This window comes from Lampetra fluviatilis, chromosome 7 (genome assembly GCF_964198595.1).
Source record: "Lampetra fluviatilis chromosome 7, kcLamFluv1.1, whole genome shotgun sequence".
In the NCBI taxonomy this organism is placed as follows: Eukaryota; Metazoa; Chordata; class Hyperoartia; order Petromyzontiformes; family Petromyzontidae; genus Lampetra; species Lampetra fluviatilis.
Window position 1 is genome coordinate 11,629,011 of NC_136281.1, and position 21,735 is coordinate 11,650,745.

Consider the following 21,735-nt stretch of genomic DNA (forward strand, 5'->3'; position numbering starts at 1 on the left):
GGTTACGTAGATCGATGCGGTTGCACGCACGAAAAGCTGCACGTGAGCCACTTTGCACAAAACGCCTCTTATCCACAGATTACCTCGTCCAAGAGGGCCACCGTCCGCAGAACGCCACACAGTAATTTCATGTTTTTTTATGCATCGTGGCAATGCATTACTTAAACGTGGATGGCAATGTGCGCGTTGGATGGCCCAACATTGAAAGGCGCGGTCGAGTATGTCCAGCAGAGGAGGGCCTCTCTCTTGCTGCAGCGCTAATCGAAGAAGGGTGTGTTCTTGTAGGAGAACCAGTAGGTGGTGAGGAATATCACGAAGGCCAGCGGGAAGAGGACGCGTGAGATGTAGTCGATTTGACGGGATCGCACCAGCGATCTCTCACGGGCCTGCGTGGACACGGTCACATTTCACGACGCGGCTGTTACTCGTCGTACCATTGTTGTAAGAAACATCATCAGCAGGTGACATTTGGTAGATTGCACGCAGATGGGCAAAGACACCGACGGTGTATGCAACATCCTAGACGCATGTAAGGAGCCTTGCCCGCACTCGCTGCTGTCAGTTGCTGTCAGTGTCTGTCAGTTGGGAGATGAACCAATCATGTGGCTGATTGACGACGGAGGTCGTACGTTTAGCTGCCTAGCACAAGGCTTACACGAGCTTTGACGTTTTGTCTGACCCTGCCCAATGAGCGAGACCGATTATACCCCGCCACGTCGTACAAGGGATTGAAAAACAAGTCCCTGAACAAAGAAGTCCTGCACATTGAAAAACTTGCAAATTGGAGTTTATATTTGGATTCTCCATAACCCCACCACCTCTGTTTTTAGCTCTGGATTAAACTTCACGTAAAAAAATGTTTGCATACATTTTAAAAAAACGGTTTTACCCAATAGTTGAGAAGTATGCATGCGAAAAAGTATAATCAAACGTGTTACACAATAATTCGGAGACATTCCGCGTGAAAAAAACTAAACATACTTTTTTTACACAAATAGTCAAAGACAGAATCGAGAGAAAAACCACTCGAATCTTAAACAGCGAAACAGCGAAACGTGCCCGCACCTGATCCCTGGTCTCCGCCTTGCCACTGATGACGTGCTGCTTCGTCACGCTCACCACGGTGGACTCGAGAAGAGCAGCGAACACGAACACCTGGCACGCGGCCATCCACACGTCCATCGCTTTGATGTAGGACATCTGCACGGGGACACGTGGGCATTAGGCGCAGAGTTCGGCTCATCAGCAGCAGCAGCGTCGGCGGCGGTGGTGGCAGTCGTTGTATATCCACTGTTGGGTAATGCCCCCTCCGCACCAAAACCATTCATCACAGCTTCATTAGTCAAAGTGAAGTCTTACTCAAATGAGCAATGAAGCAGTGCTCATCTCTTGTTTACAACCTTGAGGTTCCACATTACTATGGCGGGGAGCGAGGACAACCACCGTTCACTTTCCCGCAAAGTGGCACTGGTATGCAAGAAACTAATTTCACTTGACTCTGCCTCCGTGCTTCATGGCTGTCCTCACTTTTCAGAGGTTTTGACCTTGAAAATTTTGAGCAGTGCCCGTGTTTCTGGTCCATGCTGTAAGTCTGCACCCTTATTCTCACGCACTCTCATGAGTCCAATTTATCACGATTGCGCCGTGCGGATAATACACAGTCAGCTCCTTGGATCAATTTAACACGCAGGCTTTCGCGACCAATATCATCCATAATAGAGTTTTTTTTATCAACACTGTTTTAAGTGTTTTTGCAAAACTGGCTCAGATTCAAACATGGATCCCAGTATCCCAGTAGCGTAACTAGCGTGGGGGCAGGGGGTGCCTTACCCCCCCACCTCCCCACGTACGAACATGCTTTCATTTAGTGGTGGCGGCATTTTGCGAGAACGGAGCACCCCTACAGCATCACATGTTGGAGACCGTGAGCGTAATGATGAACCGGTCCTGGGCCTCCCCTAGGTCGAATCAGCCTCATATGAGTACCTGGTGCGATGTGTAAACATCGCCACTAGGGAGACAAAGGCGGCCGGGCGTGGTGTTGGCCACCCACCCCCTCGTGTGCCGTGCCGGCCTTTATAGGTGCTCGCTAACAGCACTTGCCCCTATAGTCTGCTAAGGCTATACGGTGGATCTTTGTCTTTGTCCACACGATGGTCCACACGTCGGCGAAAAGCGAAGAGAGTCGAAGGGTGCTCGGCGTGGAAAATGAGGATTGCACCTTGGGCAGGGCGGCATTCGCCGAGGTCATCTGCGTGGTGACGGTGAGGATGGTGGTGATCCCCAGGCTCACGCGAGCCGGCGTGGATTCAACGCTGAGCCAGAACGAGAGCCAGGAGATGATGACCAGCAGGCAGCTGGGACAGTAGATCTGGACGAGGTAGTAGCCCATGTCACGGTGCAGATAGAAGGTGGCGTTGATGCAAGAATGCGTACCTGCAAATAAGCCAGTTGGCATCCACAGTATAACCATTGTGGTCCTGCGATGCCATAAATTATCTCACACCTGCACACTACTTCTCGGAATAAAAGTAGCAAAATAGCAAAATAAATATGGAGACAACGTATGCCTTCTTCTAATTGCCCACATGGTCTTTTTATGTCGAGAGTCAAACATGGAAAGGAGGCATATTTCCCGCGCCTCCAATGAACATGGTTGGCTACATATGATGCGAAATAAGTTCAACATACATATTTATCGCAATGCAGTGGTAATTTCCTGAGGTGCATTACTCTTTGGGTACTATTCTAACGTCAGTCTCCACCAATGGCCATCACCCCAGCGATGGGCCCTTCACGAGCCCACTTAGTTTGATTTTGCTTCATGGCAATAGGACGTAAAAACACATTATTGTTGTGCATAACAAACATATATGCAACACGCATTAATTGGGTGCAAATTAAAACTGCTGCCGTGGCTTTCATGAGTTCTGTCCCCCTTGCCATGGAGTCGGTGGATCCAGCCGTTTTAACTTTATGATAGAGCGACATTGCACCACATTGCAACCGGCCAATTTAAGGCAATCGAAGAACCAACTTATCATCATCATCAGGCATGGCCCATGGTCATTCCACTGCTGTATAAAGGCCTCCCCAAGCCGCCACCACCTTGCACGTTCCTGCGATGCAACAATCCATCCAGCACCTGCACATGGCCTGATTTTACCACTCTATCTCTTTGGCGAATGTACAAAAAAACGACTTGGAAGCGTGAAACCCATCACGGCTGCACTCATTCGTGAGGCAGCCTAGACGGGTTGTGACGTGCAGGATGATCAGAGTCAGGTTGATTTCTTAAAGTGCTTACCAGTCAAGTACTCTTTGGAGCAGTCGCCCAGGTCTGTGTGATTAGACAGCTTGAACTTAGGAGTGTAGAGGTTTGTAGCTACAACGAGAGGCTCTTTCTCGTTCCACTGGAAAATGAGGTCTTGAGTCGTGTATCCAACTGGTAGATCCACAGTAAAACCCACAAACGTGAATCTCAAAACACAGTCAACGTAATAACATTAATGCAAATAGATAAGGATGTCAACATAAATCAAATGGTATCGTTGGGATGTTCTTTCATATCTATTCACACACAAGTAGTCGAACGCGTGCAGAGTATCAATATATTCATTCTAAATCAGCGATTCTCAACGCAGCTTGCAGACCCCGTTCAATCCTCAAACTAAAATTTCGCAGCCACCGTGCAGTCATACATTCTGGTGTTCTGTCAAAACAAGATTGTATGCGCAACGGCTCCGCGAACCACTTCTCTACAGAGCCTTGCAGAGCAGCAGCAGTTCGGACCCACTGCCCTTGCCGACTGACAATTACAAACCCAAAGGCAGCCCACGGTACCGCTATAATTGTGAATTGTATGTGGGCCGGAGGTTTAATAACCAAAAGTTAGAATTATCCACCGTCCGAATAGAGAAAAAAAGATCAATGAAGGTAGGTATTATCAGGGGTTGCATGTGGCTGAATGAAAATAGCGAATCGCTATCGAACCAGCTGCGTTGAACGTCACGAGAGTTGGTGGATCACACAAACTAGGGAAACTCTCTCCCCTACCAGCAGACGTCGAAGGCTCCCTGTCGCGCATACGGCGAGGGTTTTACGGCAATACAGCAAGCGGATTGATATCCACACGGACGGGGAATTGAATGTTACTTCACACGCACACGTGGGTTTCCTTCCACATATAAACTCTCTCAGAAAGTAACTTGGTGAAGCATCCCAATATAGGGCCACAGAACTTGTGTAAGTGTTGGTAGCGCCCGTTCTGACTGCCTTCCCGCTCGGCTCTGGTTTCCCGTGCCTCTGAATCTTGCTCTCTCGCTAGCTCGGAGCGAACATAAACTGTGCGCTTTACAAACCCTACAATGTGTGTTATTAACTTCACATTGCGGTGTCACTCACAGCTCTCCAGGTTTATTGTGCACTCCTGGGTGTCCAACGGATAATATTCCAGGTTCATAGGACAAGCGAGGGTCAGTGACAATCTGGAAAAAAGACAAGGCGCGTAACGAACCGCTTTTTCTTTCGTACGAATGCGGAGAATGCCACGCGAAGACTAAAACCACGCATCTCCCGGGAATTGTGTGAGTGTGGCTGACGCCTCCGTTCCCACAACACGTGGGCACACGCATCTACACGTGTTGCAACACGCGCGCGCGGTGCAGCACGCGTTCATTGGATTGCCCACACGTCGCACACACGCATTCTTTATTCTAATTATTATGTTAGGTTATATACCCTTTCCGGCAATGAAACAGGTGTTAAGATTGATTTGAAGCGTTCGTGACTGCAGGAATTCATACTCTTTGGTTCTTTCGGTAAAGTCACGTGGGTATAAAATAAAATAAATCACGACGTTTCGGGTGTTGTATTTGACAGAGGATGTTTGTTTGCATTGTTTTCCCACAAGTACGTGTGGTTAATGCAGACTTAATTCCATGCAAAATGTTTATATTTGGTGTTTGAACATGTCAGCACCTGTTTTATTGTCAGAAAGGGTAAAGCCTATTCTTATTTTTTTACAATGACACTGCCAAAATGTCCCGTTATATTATTGTTGCTTAAATACTGCAAAAGCGTCTCGTTGCAAAGGCCTCTTTCCCCCAGCTCTTATAACCGTACTCGATTCAAGAAACGCGCTACCTCGTGTCTATTACATCACAACTTTGACATGAAAGCCTTAACAGACTGTTTGGGCAAGTGTTGTTATCGAGCACCGATGAATGCTGGCATGGCAGACGAAGGAGTGGGTGGCCAGCACCTCGTGGCGATGTTTACACACTGCACCAGGTACTAATTTGAGGCTGAGTCGACCTAGGTGAGGCCCCGGACCAGTTCACATAACCTTCACTGGTGTTGGCCGTGAGCGAGAAACCGAACTCGGGGCGCCGGGTTCGTAGCGCAGCACACTAACCGCTACACCACCGCTCGCCATACATATATACACACACGTACACATATGACACTCATTTCCATACATCTGACCTTATGGAGTAGAACACGGCTCCGTTTCTGAATATTCTCAGCATCGTGTTTTTCGCGGAGACGTTATGGAATGCTGCACTCTTCTCGTTTTCAAAGAAGAGGTCGGGCGTCCACACGGTGTCGATGTAGTTGTTTGCGAGGTCCAAGAAGTCCTTTTGATAGTGTCCGGCAGAGTAAATGCTCTCAATGCGAGAGTCAATCCAGCTCTGCTGCAGGTATATCAACACCATGTAGTCCTACGCACAAATAAACCAAAAACGATTCACGCGCACGTGGCACGAGAATTGTCACCGCCGTTGTAGCCGCGAACATCAAGCCAATCGTCTCTGCACCTCGAAGAGACATTCTCTGAAGCTGATAACAGCCGCCGTGTCACTGAGTGGTGCTATTGTACAGGGCCTTTGTTTTGACCTTATTTATCTTGAGTCCCGTTTCGCAACTTTGTGTGGAAGGAAACCGGAGTACCCCGAGGAAACCCCGTGCATGGAGAGATACACTCAAAGCTTCACACAGATGGATTCACTAATGCGCATGCTGTATTGTGATCTTCTGGCTAACTTGTAGCCCAGTGAGTTTGCGAGTTTAACAATTATCCACACGATTCAACCCTTACTGACAGAGTGCTGGATGTATTATAGGTGTGCACAACGATAACACAGAATCAAATCGTACGTTCAGATACAGCATAGCTATCACAGTATATTTGGAATAATTATGATAGTCACCTGCACTTCGAGTGTAAATAATAATTGGTAGTTACTGATTCATTCTCCGAAATAGACTTTTATTTCGATGGTTAAGATTGAAGATTTTGTGGATGCGAGCTTATTCCACAACGGTGCCATCAGACTTAACAGATATCTTGTAAAGTTCCACTTTCATAACACAACCACAATTTAGAGTCATCAATTTATTGCAGTCAACATCATAAGCAATTGCCATTAATGCTGCTTAGTGAATTAAACACGGACTGCGATATGTTTCTGTAAGTGAATCGAATGCAAGTTGCTCTCTTGTGCGTTTGTCTTCTATGTGCGAGTGAAACTTAATCGCCAAATCAGCCCGACTCCTGAAACAGGAGAACTTCTCTTATCCGTGGAGATGTGGGGGACCAATAACCGTGGGGTTATTTGTAATATTACTCCACTTATCCTTGATTCAATAATGTGCCAGTTTTTTTTTTAATTCACAATGGCCTACACGTTTTTAATGACGTCACATGATACAGTATTTAATGCCCACGGCGATGCAAACGGCGCGTATTTTTACGGTTAATACACCCACAGTATTAACGAGGGTGGCATGCTGGATTCGAACCCTGAACCGTCTGCAACGAGTGCGAATGTGTTGTCACCAGACCATGTCACGGCCCCGTGACCCGATAGCTCAGCCTGCGCTGTTACCATTGTGTTTTCTTCTATAGGCCCAAAACTCTTCACTAGGACGCTGCAGTTGACAAGAACTGGGGACCCTGAATATGGGAGAGAGGGGTTGGGGAGGTGGAAATATAATCAATTACTTCCTTTATATATAAAAACTATGCCGGCTACAATCACGCAGTCGTACAACTACAACGTGCATGTTCAGCTAGAACGTACATTTTTAATAGGTAAATTCACTTTAACTATTTAATTCACAGACACAGAAAAGGCAAATCGAGGATTAAATATAATACAGATGTTTTGGGTTAGATCGCGTGAATATATAGAAGTGTCGTTAAACCCACCACCACCCGACACAGCCAATTAGTAATGTTTGTCACGTAAACAGAACATGGTCATTCGTTACGAGCACAGCACCCCGGTGTGTTGGAGAGCAAGCCCACAACATTTACAATGCCACAACATTTACAATGTGGCTATGCTCTCAGACACACTGGTGTGCTGTACTATGGATGATATTGGTCGCGAAAGCCTACGTGTTAAACTGAGGATTAAATACCAACGTATAATATGCACTGCCGAGTTTGTCAATCAACCCCTGGATGAGGGCTTCCCCACACCTTGCAGGCCATGAGGGATACTTGGTCAGACTTTGCCCGCTGATCAGCGTGGGTTGAAGGTGGATTTTTATGCACTGCCTTTTCTTGCTTAGCTTCCGAGATCTGACGCGATCACGTACATTCCATGTGCTTTGGTCATTGTAACACCACCACGCCTAATTTTTTCAATGAAACCCATTTCATTGATTGGCATCTGAAGAGGTCATCCACACAATTAATCAAACAACCTACAAATGAGGAACCAATACACTGGAAAAACTTAAATCATGAGGAGTGGTACATTGAGATACTCATCACGCCTATCCGCAGCAACGGTTGTCAAAACATTAACGGGCTTTACAGTGGCTCTATAAAAAAATGATATGACGGACACCATATTCTCTGAAAGCCCTTTCAGAGTTAAGCAGAAGTCAAAGTGATTTCCAGCTCAAGAGAGCATCGAGACAGCGCTCATCTCCAGTGCATAGCCAACGGTGGCAATTCCTAATTCCTATATGTCGGAACAGAATCTATCCATCGGACAACTAAAGTTGAGTTCCTCAGAAAGTTCTGCTCATTTTATCGGCCCCAGAGGGATGGCGGATGGGCCGCGTCAACTCCCAGCCAGGATTTGAACTCGAGACCGTCCAATTGCGAGAAGCTCCCTTCTACCACTGAGCCACCCGGCGGCTTCAGGCTTGATACGCTTTGGACGCCTCGAGTAAACTGTCTGTAGTTTGCATACGCGAAACGTAAGGGTCAGAATGAATCGCAAGGTATTAGAAATCAACTAACATATTGCTATGCAAACAGTTTTGTAAAATGAAGTGGTGAATCCCTTCTTCAGATGCAGAGATTGACATCCTGTATCTAACATTCACGTTGCATTGTTGTGAATTGCACACTCACCATGCATGTTAGGCCTGAGTCTACCATCATAGCTGGACTCTTTTATCAACTCATCCAGTCCATCTATGCCTGACCGCTTCACGATATCCCTCCTCTTCTGTTCAGACTCCTGGGAGAAAGCAATCCTGTACACACACGGGACATCCATTCGTAACAGACAAAAACACAGCCATCATCATGAGCCATTGTCTATCCACTGATGATATGAAGGCATCACCGACCTCATTGGCAGAGCTCACAGTCCTGCAGTAGCCTTTAATCCTGCATGCGAACCGACCCAAAGCCCCATCGCCGTGGTCGCAATCCTCAGTCACTTGCAATTTTATTTTGTATCATCGCCACTTGGTTTCCCCCAGGAAATCCCCTAGTCTCGAAACGTCCCCATTCATGCTCAGTCTTTGCAGTAAGGGGACAACAATTGCTATGGCTTTCCGATTATATAATTTTGCAGTCATTTTCTCAAATTTGGTCAAATTTTTATTGTGCCAAAAATGTCACTGGGTTGTTAACGCCCACTTTGAAGCAGACGGCACGTGTTTGTATGGTTAACACACCCGCAGTAATAACCAGCGCGGCCAACTAGATACACACCGCGGACATATTAACAAGCGGCAAACGCGTTACCGCTGGGCCATGTCACCGCCCCAAAGTACAATCGTATCGGACTCTTCGCGATTCAAACATTGGTCGAGGCTTCTCAGTAAAAACACTCTCTATTGTAAAAGCAACACCCTCCTCTCAACTCCGCTACTGGTTACTCTCATCGTCAACTAAAACTAAGCAATGAAACTAAGCCAAACTATGTTTATTTTACCAGGCAAGGCCCACTCAGGAAGGGGAATCGGGAAACGGCCACAAATGATAGTTCAACGAAGCAGATTATCATGTGAACATTTAGAGCAGTCAAATGCTCTAAACGCGTGTTTCTAAACATGGAGAGAAAAACCGGAGGACCCAGAGAAAAATCCACGTGACCACGGTGAGAACATGCAAAATTCAAATATACAGCAGGCGTCAGGGTCGGGATCGAACCCACGACCTCCTGTATAGCAGGCGAGATAGTTAACGCGTGGCGAGATGTACACCGGTGTGTGGCACGTGTGCCGCACACCGTCGTACGCCACTCAATTCTCAAGCCAATTGTCACAGCCTACATTTGTTGCAGGATATCAATTTTATTTGACACCGATTGCAGCGATAACCGCACGGGCAGAGCCCTCCGTCGTTTACCATGTCTGGCACACGATCCACACCAAGCTCCACGCACGAATCGCCGGAGGAGCCATGCTCGGGCAGGGTTTTGCCGATCGACCGGGGGGCGATGTCTTGGCAGGGCTTTATAAGCGGCAGGAGGCAGACCGCGAGCCGCCGTCACGCATCGCAAATTATGCCGCGCGTGTCCGTCCCCCATCCCCCACGCGTCCGCCGAGTGGGTAGAGCAGGTGAATCGTGACCGACACACACACGACAAATGAAAGAGGCGCGATTTCGAAATACGATCCTGGATTCTCATCACGAATAGAGTGTGTTTCTGAGCCAAATGTAATGCTATTCACTTTTTGTTTCATGCCCAATAACACGAGTCTGCGGTGCACGAATGATGACCGAAATTGCAAAGCCGGGCAAGGTCTCATTGTTTTGTTCACAATTACCAGTGGATACTTGTATCTACCTAAAGCTCTTTCGTCATAGAGGATGTTTATTTTCCCCGTTCAGAAAAACGGGTTCTTTTATGTGCAGCAAAGCGCCTCCGAACCGCAGCACTCTGTGTGCCAAACCAGAAAACACGAATACAACACTCATGACGATTTATCTCGGATAACTGTTATTCAAGGCAGACCGGGATGAAAATAATGAAGAGACATCAACGAGCAAGCAAGTTCAATGTCTTTGGAAAACCGCATGTAATAATGCAAAGCACGTTTTAATGAGTGTATCTTATCGGGTAATACACGTGGATTAAAACACGGAACTTAATGAAGGGATCGTAACAACAGCTAAACAATGCAAACAAAAACCCAAGTAAGAGAAACACGAATAGATCTATAGACATTAAGTTGGCATGGGTAGGGCAAGGTCCTTCCGGCGCACATCCAATTAGCGCGGTTAGGCTACGTACGGTGCGAAAGAAGTTTAACGTGCATGCAGTACACACGAAATGGACGATGGCCCGTGGTCGAGAAGAACGAGAGAGTGTCCACCACATCGAAGGAGCAATGATGTCAGCTCGCGTGCAGGTGCAAGATGTAATATTGCAGGACCGTGAGAGATGGCTACGGCTTGGGGATGCCGTCGATGCCACTGAGGTCAACACCCCTCGCACTTATTTCCTTCTGCTGGATCCGTCTCCCACTATCGGCTCTGTCTCCCACTATCGGCCATCAAATGCTCCCATTGGTCCCCAAATATTGGATGCCACTCCAGTGCTCGCCTCTGACTTACCCACTTTCTGCCTCCATGTTCTACATCATTCCCAACCATGACCACTTCATATTCAAGATTACTCTTCTACAATGCTTTTTTTTACATTCGAACCCTACCTTGCTATGGAATCTCCGATGCACCTCATGGATGTCACGGTGTTTATGCAGTCGTAATTGTAGTCCCGTGTGAATACTTTATTTTGTATTTATTGTGCAAATGACAGCATGTGTGCGTTACAAGCAACGTAGATTGTAAAGTTGTAATGATTAGAAGACTTGCATGAAACGTTTTGTTGAGCGAACTGCGGCTGAATAACGCTTAAGCAATTTTTATTCGTACTCATGAAACACAAAGCACAAAAACGATACTAAAAGTTAATATTGCAACAGTCTTTGGGAAACTGATCGCGTAATTATCACCGTGAATATTGGCATAGTATCGCATGGCATAGAGAGACATCACTGTAACCACATCGCTTCGAATTAGGGCTCTCATCCCACCCGTTACTCGGGACTAGCAACTGATATGTGCGCTCGAACGTGGTTGCCGCTGCAGGGCGAGGCAGTGGGGATTGGACACAGATTCTGTTACTCACCTTGGGATGCTCTCCGCAGCGGTGGTTCGACTTTTCTGGACTCACAACTCAATCATCGAGGATCAACCGCGCCGCGAATAACATTTCAGCGCGTGTGTAGCGAGATGTTAACTATACAGGAGGTCGTGAGTTCGACCCAGACCCTGACGCCTGCTGTATATTTGGAGTTTGTGTGTAATCTCTCTCCCGGGTCCTGCGCTTTTTTTCCACACCACATTTACAAACATGCACCTAGAGTACTTGGATGCTATAGATTTCAACAAAATCCACTTCGTTGAGCTATCATTTGTGGGCCAGGTCGCTTCTGAAAAAGAGCTATATAGCGTTGTGGGCCTTACCTGCTGAAATAAAAAAATAGTTTTAAATAGTAGTTTAAACACAAATGGAAGAACAAATAACTCATCTAAAAGCGCCGTAAAATGTTAAGTAAAATCCATAACAATTGTTAACTTGCTTTTACATACAGGAGTTGTATTTTATATAGAAACCGTACAGTAAAGGGTTGTGCAATGGGCAGCACAAAAATAGTGGCGTTTTGTGAACAAGACGCGTTGGTGTTTGTAAATGTTCCTTGGCCATGTCCCACGCCTGGCGTTGTGGACCAACAGTGATTTGAATCCGCCACACCGCAGCTTCATCCAACTCCAGGTAAACACGAATCGTGTCCGTGCAATGACTCTCATGACGAGGAGAGATCTCCGTTACAGCCCTTGGGGCACGCAGTCTCATTGACACGTCTCCCATTCGCCAGATTACAGCCACTTTAAAAAAGCCACACGTCATCCTATAATCCTATAATCTTGCGTGGTAAGGTAAGACAGATTCGTTTTATTTGTATGTTTGTAAGTGATTTATTTACCTTTCCTCTACGTTGTACTCCTATCGTGTTTTTGTATTGTTTGTTGTGGAAACTTTCTGACACGCCCCTACTGAACATCTGTGAAAATAATTACATAGCTTATCGGATTCATCTCGTATAAATAATGATTCTAAAAACACAGACAGCCAACGGTACTGCGTTCGCCACTTGTTGCAGATCGCGGTGTGAATTCGGCATGCCGCCCTGGTTAATACTACAAACACGCGGCTTCCGTTTCACCATGGTCGTAAAAGATCCAGTGACGTCATTCGCAAGAGTAAGCCATTGTAGTCCAAATTTACCAAAACATCATTTTACAATGTGCAAATGACTGCAAGTGGGAACCCCTACTGCCAGAGACCCATCACTAAAGCGATACGAAACACAGCCACTGCGGTACATATGCCCGTGCATTTAATATGTTCATAGGTCGCACAGTTTGCATCAGTTCAGTGCCAAACCATCGTCAGTTGTGCCGCAAGAGCACAACACAATTTCCATTTTTTTAATATATATAATTGACGACTTGGCCGGCGAAGCTACGCATGAAGAACCACGAATGAGTGCCTTTTCCTTTACGCACTAAACCACGAGGGCACATTCACACGCAACAGCAAAACCCGGGCTGCTAGCGGTGGCTTACGCACGTGGCCCTGTAACCCAGCACTGTGGGGGTCGAGGGTTGGTGGATCACGCAGATGTCGTGAAATTCCTGTCCAGGTGGGCGTCGAGGTGCCACGCCCCCAGCTCGCCAGGAGACGGCGGCACAGCAAGTGTGGACTATCTGTTCCTTCGACGGGACAGTGTTGGCACCTCCTCGCACGCGTTGGTTTGCTCCCGGGTGCTTCAGTTTTCCTCCGGCGTGTATCACTCAATATTTGGCTGGGGGGGAAATCGTAAAATAAAGAAGCCCGCGGGATTGGGCAATCGATGACATCGCCGGCTTGACTGCGTGATCGTGGCTTCTGTCTGCCCGCTTTGTCTCGTGGCCCCTCACTCGCGCCTCTGAGTCGTTCTGAGCGAAATCTGCTGCGGTGGCGCGCTACGAGTTGCAATGACCGAAACCCCCATGCGCTAAGTTTGTTTAGTTCGCTTTTGCTGCCCCCAGTGGATCACCGTAAACGTACAGTAATTGGCAGCGGTACAATTTAGTCGGCACGTTTTGTTAGTGAAGTCTGCAAGAGCAGTGGTTCTCAACTTTTTTTAACGACTCCTTGTTGAAATTTGTTTCAACCGAGTCGCCTCCTCCCTTGCCCGATCCAACATGGTTTTGAGCAGTAAATGTATGAATAATAAACATAAATATTTTAACCAATTGCCCATTTTGCGAGGTGTCCCAACTCGCCAGTAACTGCAAGCGAATACAAAAAGAAATCAACGACGCTCTTGCATTGCGTGGCGTACTTTCTTCTGGCTCGCTGTTTACTCTTGAAAGCAACACTGTTTACGATCAATGAATCTAGAAGGGTATTTTATATCGTTCTAAGTTACCATATGGATGAACATTTCATCGTAGTTATTTTATATTGCCAGATTCTTACGGGATTATTCACCAGTAACCCCCGTGGCTGATATAATTTGTGGTATGCCCAGTCTTAATCTGTGGATTCCGTTTTAGCAATAGGTAAATGCGTTCGAATGCATATCTGTCAACCCCTTATCAGTGCCCTACCTTATTACAGACCAATTCAGACCTTATTGGTCACCCCGTGCCCTTGCGAATCTCAACGTTCATCCTAAAAAGTCCCATCACAAGGGAGAAACACAAATAGACTAAAAAACACGTTTCGTTTTGCCCGTCTTGAAACCGCTGTACGCCGTATGGACCTGAAAACTCAATTTCCCTGTACAATAATACGGGTGGACCATATGGGTTGACACGTGATGTTGCCCTGTGCAAGGTGTAAGGAAAGAAGAGCATCGTGGCGTCCCACAAGCCAGACCCCCAGACCAATATTACTATATGCCAGTTGTAAAATCACTCTCGGAGCACGGGACACTTGTGTGCGTGTGCCGGTGCCAAGAAGCAGAGCCTCCACAGAGCAATAATTCTTTGTACCCACGTTTATTTGGATGATTTTGTTTGCTATAAATTTTCACACGATAAGGCCACTTTGTTGAGTTGTCATTTGCTGCCAGGTCTCTCTTGAAAAAAAAAATTAATTGCTAAGTGGGCTTTACTTGACCTTTTTTTGTTCGTTTTATTTGTATATTTTAAGATATTTGTTTACCTATACTTTGCACTCATGTCGTATTCTTTGTATTGTTTGTAACGTTCTGACCCGCCACAACTGGACATCTGTGAACGCAAGAGCTTTATAGCTCTTGATTTAGTGTGCTGATATTAAAGGTGCATTGAAAATTGTTGATACTCCGACTGATGCTCCTGCTGTTGTGGAGTGACTCATACAGCCAGCTATGGCTGCAGGGTCTGGTGGTATATGTTGTTTATGTCGTTTATTGTGAAAATTCGGTCACAGTTCCTATGATCACTGTTACATTGCTTTTATGGCTTTATTTTGGTGATTTCGAAAAAGTTTTTTGGTTTGGCCATGTTTGTTTGTTGTAGTACGGAGTTAGACTGATGGTCTTAATCTAAGTTGTCTTGTGGTTGTTGTTTGACTTGCATCCCACTGGGATTTTTGTACACAGTGTTGGTGTACGGTGCTTTTTGTGGAATATTTAGCTGTCTTTTCCTGGATTTTCTGTTTGCACATAGTCACATAGTTACTTTAAGATGTTTTCTTGTTCATGTTTTTGTTTCATGTTTTAGTTTTTTGTTTGTAGCGGTTGCACCCGATTCAAGAGCCGAATGGCTCACAGGGCTATACCTAATAAATGAAACTGAGAAACTGAGCTCATCGGATTCATCCCGCAGTCTGATTCATCAATCTGGGTGCCATGACCCGCCTCGAAAAGCGACCACGACTCGTTACGTAAAATATTTTATTTAAAAAAAAAATGCCTGCAACTGCGTTGTACTAAATTTACTTGGTAATTGGAACTTAATGCGATGGACAAGAAAAATTATAATAATTATAAATAATAATAGTTTTAACGAAAACGTTGATGACATCTCAGCTTAGTCTCATTTCCGGATCACCCTCCTGCCCTTGGCTTAAGCGCGGCATCGATTCTTCACGCACGACACAATTCGTGATTCAATGCACAAGGCCTTTGCCGCCTATGAACAATTCATAAGCGGTGACAATCGCCAACGCTCGCAGGAGGTTAGACGACCCCACGTCGATTGCACATCTGGCGAAAAGCGTACGGATATCGCGAATCAATTGCATTGCGTAAACTCACGTGAATGCAAACGGATCGATCAGTACTCCGCGTCGATTCGATTCTCGCATCGTTAGCTGCGAGAGTCGCGAGAGGAATCGAGGTAGCAGCGCTGAGTCGATTCCGAGCATCACGTAACCCTGAGGCTGTCTTCGTGCGGTGGAGTCGCGAACAAGAAGTAAGTCTCTCGCTTTATCGGCCCGGCTGCCCGGTGTTGATGATGGGCCGAGGTACTCGCCTTAAGAACGCGCCACACCCGTGTGGTGCAGACGTTAAAGAGTCCACGTGGATTTTGTTGTAATCCTGGTGTCGCGTAAAACCCCCCAAAAATCGCGTTTTTTTCGTTCAGCCCCTGAATATCCCAGTGGTGGAAATTACACATTCCCATGGCGGGAGGCGAGGTCGTAAAGGGGACACGCGCTTTTGACATCGCGCAAGGTGCTCACCCCCCCGCTCCGCTCGCGTTATCCGCGGCGGAGGGTCGATGGGTTTGAGTCGGCCCTCGCGACCTTGTGAAGGCGAGGGGCTAGGCGAGGCTAGGCCCGAGTCCGACGCTTCACGGCGACCTCTGAGCGAGGGCGAGAGGCATCGGGGAAGCAACTCGGGGCGCTCGAGAAAATGTTAAATTTCGCCGGGAATGTCAGAATTATGGGGTTGGGATACGTGCGCTGCGCGGTGGGGGAGGGCAGGTTACCGGCCACGGGCATTGGAAGTAAGTGGCATCCAGAGTAAGGCGACCAAAGGGCCATGAGACAGCCTTCATGTTGCGTCTAAGACCTTGCATGAAGGGTTGTCGACCTTGCAACAGTTGAGGGATCTAGCAAAAGAAGGAAGCGATTGCGAGGTGTGCCACCATCAAGGACGTCAGTGTGGTCTTTTACACACGTTCAACATTTGTTCGTTCACAGCATTTTTAGTGACTGCCTGAAGCGTGTCTCTTCATGCCTGCATCTTTCTATGTCTGCCTCCATATGTTTATATATGTATCTGTCTCTTGTGTCTGCATGTCTATAGCTCTGTTTCTATTTTGTCTGTTTCCATGGCTATGTGTCCCATTGTCACGGTATCTTCTTCTGTATTTGTGCTTATATTTATTTTTGCATTTCTCAGTGTGTCTCTTCTGCAGCTGAGTAAGCCGTTCCTGCCTCACTGTCTGCACACAGGGGGCCCTACTTTGTGCCGAGACGCTTCTGGCCATGCCGACCTCTTGACCTTCAAGGGAATCGGCATTCGCCGTGTGACGGAGCTGCGTTTTGTGCGCGCCTGTGTTTGTGCAGAATGATTGTGAAGCGGCTGTTCGTGAGCTCCACTCCACTGCGGGCTACTCTAGCCCTGCAGCTCCGCCGCAACCTGGGCCTCTCGGCCGTCGCCTTTAATACAGCACGCCAACTCGACCCCATCCAGAAGCTGTTTGTGGACAAGATCCACGAGTACAACACCAAGAGCAAGTGGGTCGAGCATCAATAGAAAACACTAAAAACTTACCCGAAGATTAAAGATTGATTGGTTTACCGTTGGAGATCTTACACCTTACACTACAGGGCCCTGATAAATATGGGGCATTTTAATCAAGTTGATCAATGCAACGTTTGGAATTGGCATTGCACACTGATTTTTGTCACTGTTAAATGTTAATATTTTTCTCAACGCCCTGCAGTGTGAAATACATTCGCCAACTGTAAATACACGTTTCTGGCCTTTCTCTCTCATGAAGAAGGGCCATCACCCAAAATATCACTATGTTAATGCCGTTGTCTCCCATCCAATTTTCTGAACATTGATTCTGAGGTACCTCTCGATAACTTTGAATATATATTTTTAAGAAATCACAATACAAAAGATATAAAATTGCAGCAGTTCTTGAGATTAAATATGCTCCGATAAAGAAAAACGGCTGATTCACATAGGAAATGAAGAAATTCGTGGGTTTGAAGTTGGTTGGTGGCTCTCTGCAGCGCACATAATGTAGTGCCGAGTCATTCACCTCATTTAAAGGTACATCAGTCACATTCGTAGAGTGCTGTGGTGCCACTCGGGTGAATGCAGATTGCTTGTTACAGTGATATAACATGACAGGTGTGGGGTGGAGCTCATCTCCAGGTTACAGCCCTGAACCAGTGGTAAAAAAAAAATCACCATTCCTACAACATGGCAGCCATTTTATCGACCCCATTGTTAATTTATGACTTCAGTGCTTTGCACTTGTCATTGTACAACCCCATTGGCTAGATATTAAACAAGTATGTTCTATAAGTGTTCATACTCTTTGGGTCTTTCGGTAAAGTCACGTAGATAGAAAGATAATTTAAAAAATCACGACGTTTCGTTCGCAACACAAGCAATCGTCCTCGGGTGAAAAAATATAGCAGTTTAAGTGTTGTGAATGTGTTTTGTCCTGTTCGATGATAGGGCTGCAGGCGGGCCAGTGGATGCCGGTGCTGAATTTCAGCGGAATCTCGCCGATGAGATGACCAAGCTTCAGCGACTCTTCGGAGGCGGAGATCTCACCAAGTTTCCTGAGCTGAAATTCAAAGGTATGCCGCTGCCATCGTCAGGCTTAGGAGTGTAATGAGTGACATCCTCCACGGTTCAGTTAATTGTCATGATTCCAGGTTAACATTTAATTCATGAACATATTTGTCATGTTTGTAGCATAGTGGTGTAATTGAAATCTATTGTAGTGTGATTATAGAATCGGGAGTATTGTGAATTTGTGGAGTCTACGATTGTGTTATTCTGCAGAATCTGTAGTGGTATGATTCTGTAAATTCTGTAGTAGTTTTGATTATAAATTATGTCGTATTGTGATTATAGGGTAACTACATATGCATTGGAAGTAATTGTTATATAATTTGATATATGCAATGTAAGCCTACATTTTTTTATTTTGAATTGTTATATGGCTATTGTTTGCTTGATGTGTCACACCAGTTATGTATCAATGCTTAACATTGTTTAAGACTCTGCGACTAATTATGCACATGTATTCATGGTTTACAATAGAGCAGTGACGCAGCCCGGCGGTAGCGCAGAGGTTCGTGTTACGAGCCCACAGATACTGCCAGTGTCTTAACCCTAATAATATTGCGTTGTCTGCCTCACAGTGGACGTTAGACATCCCATGGCGTTATTCAAGAGTGTGCCATTTTTTCCGGCGTCGTAGAAAATGTACTCACAAATTACTCAATTGGGGAAAATAGGAATTGTTATCCTGATTGCAGAAACTCCTTCTGAAAAAGTCTTGAGACTGAGTGAGGATTTCTTGGGTGAACAAGCCTAATAATACAGAACTGCTTGTATGGGAACGTCACATTTTTCATAGCACCACGCTGCAAATTGTGCCAATTAAACTTTGTCCTCTGTGCTGTGAAGAGCCATTATCAGGAACAGCCTACTAAATATATATATGTTATCAGGTAGTGTTCCTGATGAGTTTTCTGTTATTTACTGATATATATTTGTTATGTTCATTAGTGTTGATTCTAAATGATCTCTTTCTCATTGCAGAGCCTGAATTTGAAGAGGAACCCAAGAAATGAAGTGTCTGAAATTCGAAACATTGGATGCGTAGGAGTTAATATTTGTTTATCAGAAACTCTTCTGTATATGACTAAGTGAATAAACGATGTAAAACATTGTGATATGAGTGCATGCATTTCTTGGAATTATGGAAATTCTTAAGCACTTGAACATCAAGCTATATCATTAAACATGGTTAAGCAGACTCTTAAAATCCCATATTTTCTAGACACTGAATCAGAATAAAACCAAATATTACTCTCAATACTTGCATCTAATTGTGCATTAAAATATGGGGTTTCCCTATTCATACCACGATACAAAATAAAACATGACAATGTACTGCCATGGTAAATTGTTGTAATTAAATATTAGGCAAGGTGCATCGGTCATTTTTTTTATTTCGCATTTTAGTATTTCAGCTATCTAAAACAAAGTCTTCTCCAATAATGTTTGTTTCAGCAGGCAAACGATCATTTATTAATTTTCTTTTTCTCATCAGCAAGAGTATAGCTTATTAAATTATGTGTTGCATGGTATAGTATAGGCAAGAGCCCTCTATATAGTGGGACCGTACATAGCAAAACAGGAAAATACAATGTTTTCCAAGATGTCCTGCTGTTACATTTTAAGTGGTATGCATGTTAACATGTGGTTGCAAATGGTTCAAGGTTAATACCGATAGATTCTAGGAATGCAATTTTTTTCTGTTAAGTACGATTCCTGATCTTCAGATTTATAGATAATTTACATGAGATTAGAATTTAACTACTTAACCATTAAAAACTTGAAATAGCTGTTTGAGGGACAACAAGAAAACCACGAATGTGTTCCTCGCACAGCTTTTGGGACAACTGAATTTGATCATGACAAGTAACATACCAGTGGACCTACAGGGAAAAGTCTTCGGTGTGTTCTACCCATGATTACGTGGTCATAAAAATGAATGTAAAAAAATAGCTTAGAGAACTGCATGCTTGGAATTAATGTACATTGGAGAGCACAGGTTAATGACATAAGTCAAACTTAACAAAGGTGGGTTGGGAAGGTCACTGATAGAAGGGACAATGACCGATGGTTAAAAAAATAACGGAACATGTCTGAGGTCGTCCATCAAGGAGCAATAAAAACAGCTCGTGGTGCTAAATAAGTCGTTGGATCGTCAGGGCGCCACGGTGGCGATATGTTAACTATCTGGCTGGCGTATACAGGTGAGTTCGATCCCGACGCCTGCATATTTGGACCCCCGATGCCTCGATATTAGAGCAATACAATCAGACAAACCTTACTAATTGGCTGTGTAGGGTGGTGGCAGGTTTATCTACACATTTATGGGATCTAACCAAAAAACATCATGGATAATATTGGTCGTGAAAGCAAGCCTATGTTATCCTGTATACTTGGAGTTTGCATGTTCTTTCCGTGGTCGCGTGAATTTTTCTCCAGGTCCTCGTTTTTTCCTCCACATTCAGAATCAACATCAGGCGTTCAGAGCATTTGGCTGCTATACATTTCCACAAGATAAGCCACTTCGTTGAGCTATCATTTGTGGCCAGGTCGCTTCTGAAAAATACCTAGATAGCTCTGGGCTTCACCTGGTAAGAAAAAAAGTTATTAGTTATGGCTTGTGGAGGCCTTGACCTAGGAGTGCATTGATCATTGCCGATGATGGTCTTACTAATTATATACCTATGCAAAATAATCAGCGTCGAGAATAATAAATGAAATAAGCAGACATGCCCCTTGACAGGCATAAGTACATTTTATGCACCCTGAGCCACATCGCCTCTTTGGAGGGTATAGCATCAGCAGCCTTCGTTTAATAAAAGCAAAACTGAACCAGTTTTGACATTGTCTTTCTCATCAATAGTCAGGCGTCGTCAAACCAATGCAGGTGAACTGGCAGATGTTTGGTCAATGACCCTCTGTTAGAGATGGATCCTAACACTGTCTTCACAAAAATGCAATATTTTTGATTCAATCAGCCTTACGTTTCGACACGAAATTTTATTTAAAAAAAAACTCCCCGGCCTTTGTGCATTCTGCAAACACCATTGGCAGTTGCTGAAAAAGTGCATTGTGACACTCTTAAGCCAACCATCTAAATGTGGGGAAAACGTGACCCGACTGATAGGAGCAGCAGTGATGCAGTAATCGACAACTGTGTCGATGATTTACAGATGCCACTCGAGCTAAGACGGTCACTGCATCGCGCGCTTTCAGGTGCGCTTCTGCGGCCGTCTGGAACGCTCTTCCGATGTGAGGTAAGCCACTGGGAGCTCTGCACTTTTATAACACATTCCTGCGGAGGGAGCTGGTAGGAACGTTGGGTTGCTCGGTCAATGGCCAGGGTCAACGGCGGCGTGGTATATTCCACAAATATGGCCGACTGTGAGGGCGAGCACAAGCCGGCGTGAGTAGGTTAAACGTTGAGTTTTATAAGGGCACTACGGGGTGACCAGCCCCTCCCCACCCAGCCCCACCCCCCACCCAGCCCCACCCTAACCACCCAGCCCCACCCTAACCACCCAGCCCCTACCTCCCCACATGCGGTGAAAAACGAAGTTCAACACCCATACACACGTAGAACAACATCGGCCACCCACACCGTCCTAGTCAACGTGGAACGTTGGGCCCGAATTTGTCCCAACGTTGACCCGACGTTGACCCCGA

General features: G+C 45.6%; 2 protein-coding genes across 2 annotated transcripts; one reads left to right on the forward strand and one right to left on the reverse strand.

Annotated features, from left to right (window-relative positions):
• Positions 1 to 257: 257 nt before the first annotated feature.
• LOC144933285 (glycine receptor subunit alpha-2-like) lies at positions 258 to 9,663 on the reverse strand. The gene is made up of 9 exons (XM_078857978.1): positions 9,608 to 9,663; positions 8,378 to 8,502; positions 6,891 to 6,958; positions 5,488 to 5,723; positions 4,405 to 4,487; positions 3,308 to 3,445; positions 2,222 to 2,436; positions 1,066 to 1,200; positions 258 to 386 (listed from the first exon to the last, which is right to left on the reverse strand). The coding sequence occupies exons 1-9, from the start codon at positions 9,661 to 9,663 to the stop codon at positions 258 to 260; spliced, it is 1,185 nt and encodes a 394-aa protein (XP_078714104.1).
• Positions 9,664 to 15,606: 5,943 nt separating this feature from the next.
• ATP5PF (ATP synthase peripheral stalk subunit F6) lies at positions 15,607 to 19,181 on the forward strand. Its single transcript, XM_078857979.1, has 4 exons — positions 15,607 to 15,721; positions 16,821 to 16,991; positions 17,953 to 18,077; positions 19,051 to 19,181. The coding sequence occupies exons 2-4, from the start codon at positions 16,822 to 16,824 to the stop codon at positions 19,080 to 19,082; spliced, it is 327 nt and encodes a 108-aa protein (XP_078714105.1). The 5' UTR covers positions 15,607 to 15,721; position 16,821; the 3' UTR covers positions 19,083 to 19,181.
• Positions 19,182 to 21,735: the final 2,554 nt, after the last annotated feature.

Excerpts from the sequence above, each read along its gene's own strand:
- LOC144933285 (XM_078857978.1), bottom strand. The coding sequence starts at position 9,663 with ATGGCTCCTCCGGCGATTCGTGCGTGGAGCTTGGTGTGGATCGTGTGC. Across the intron at positions 6,959-8,377 it reads ACTCAGGCCTAACATGCATG|GGTCCCCAGTTCTTGTCAAC; the intron begins GTGAGTGTGCAA and ends TCCCATATTCAG. Across the intron at positions 5,724-6,890 it reads CTATAGAAGAAAACACAATG|GACTACATGGTGTTGATATA; the intron begins GTAACAGCGCAG and ends ATTTGTGCGTAG.
- ATP5PF (XM_078857979.1), top strand. The coding sequence starts at position 16,822 with ATGATTGTGAAGCGGCTGTTCGTGAGCTCCACTCCACTGCGGGCTACT. Across the intron at positions 16,992-17,952 it reads GAGTACAACACCAAGAGCAA|GGCTGCAGGCGGGCCAGTGG; the intron begins GTGGGTCGAGCA and ends GTTCGATGATAG. Across the intron at positions 18,078-19,050 it reads TCCTGAGCTGAAATTCAAAG|AGCCTGAATTTGAAGAGGAA; the intron begins GTATGCCGCTGC and ends TTCTCATTGCAG.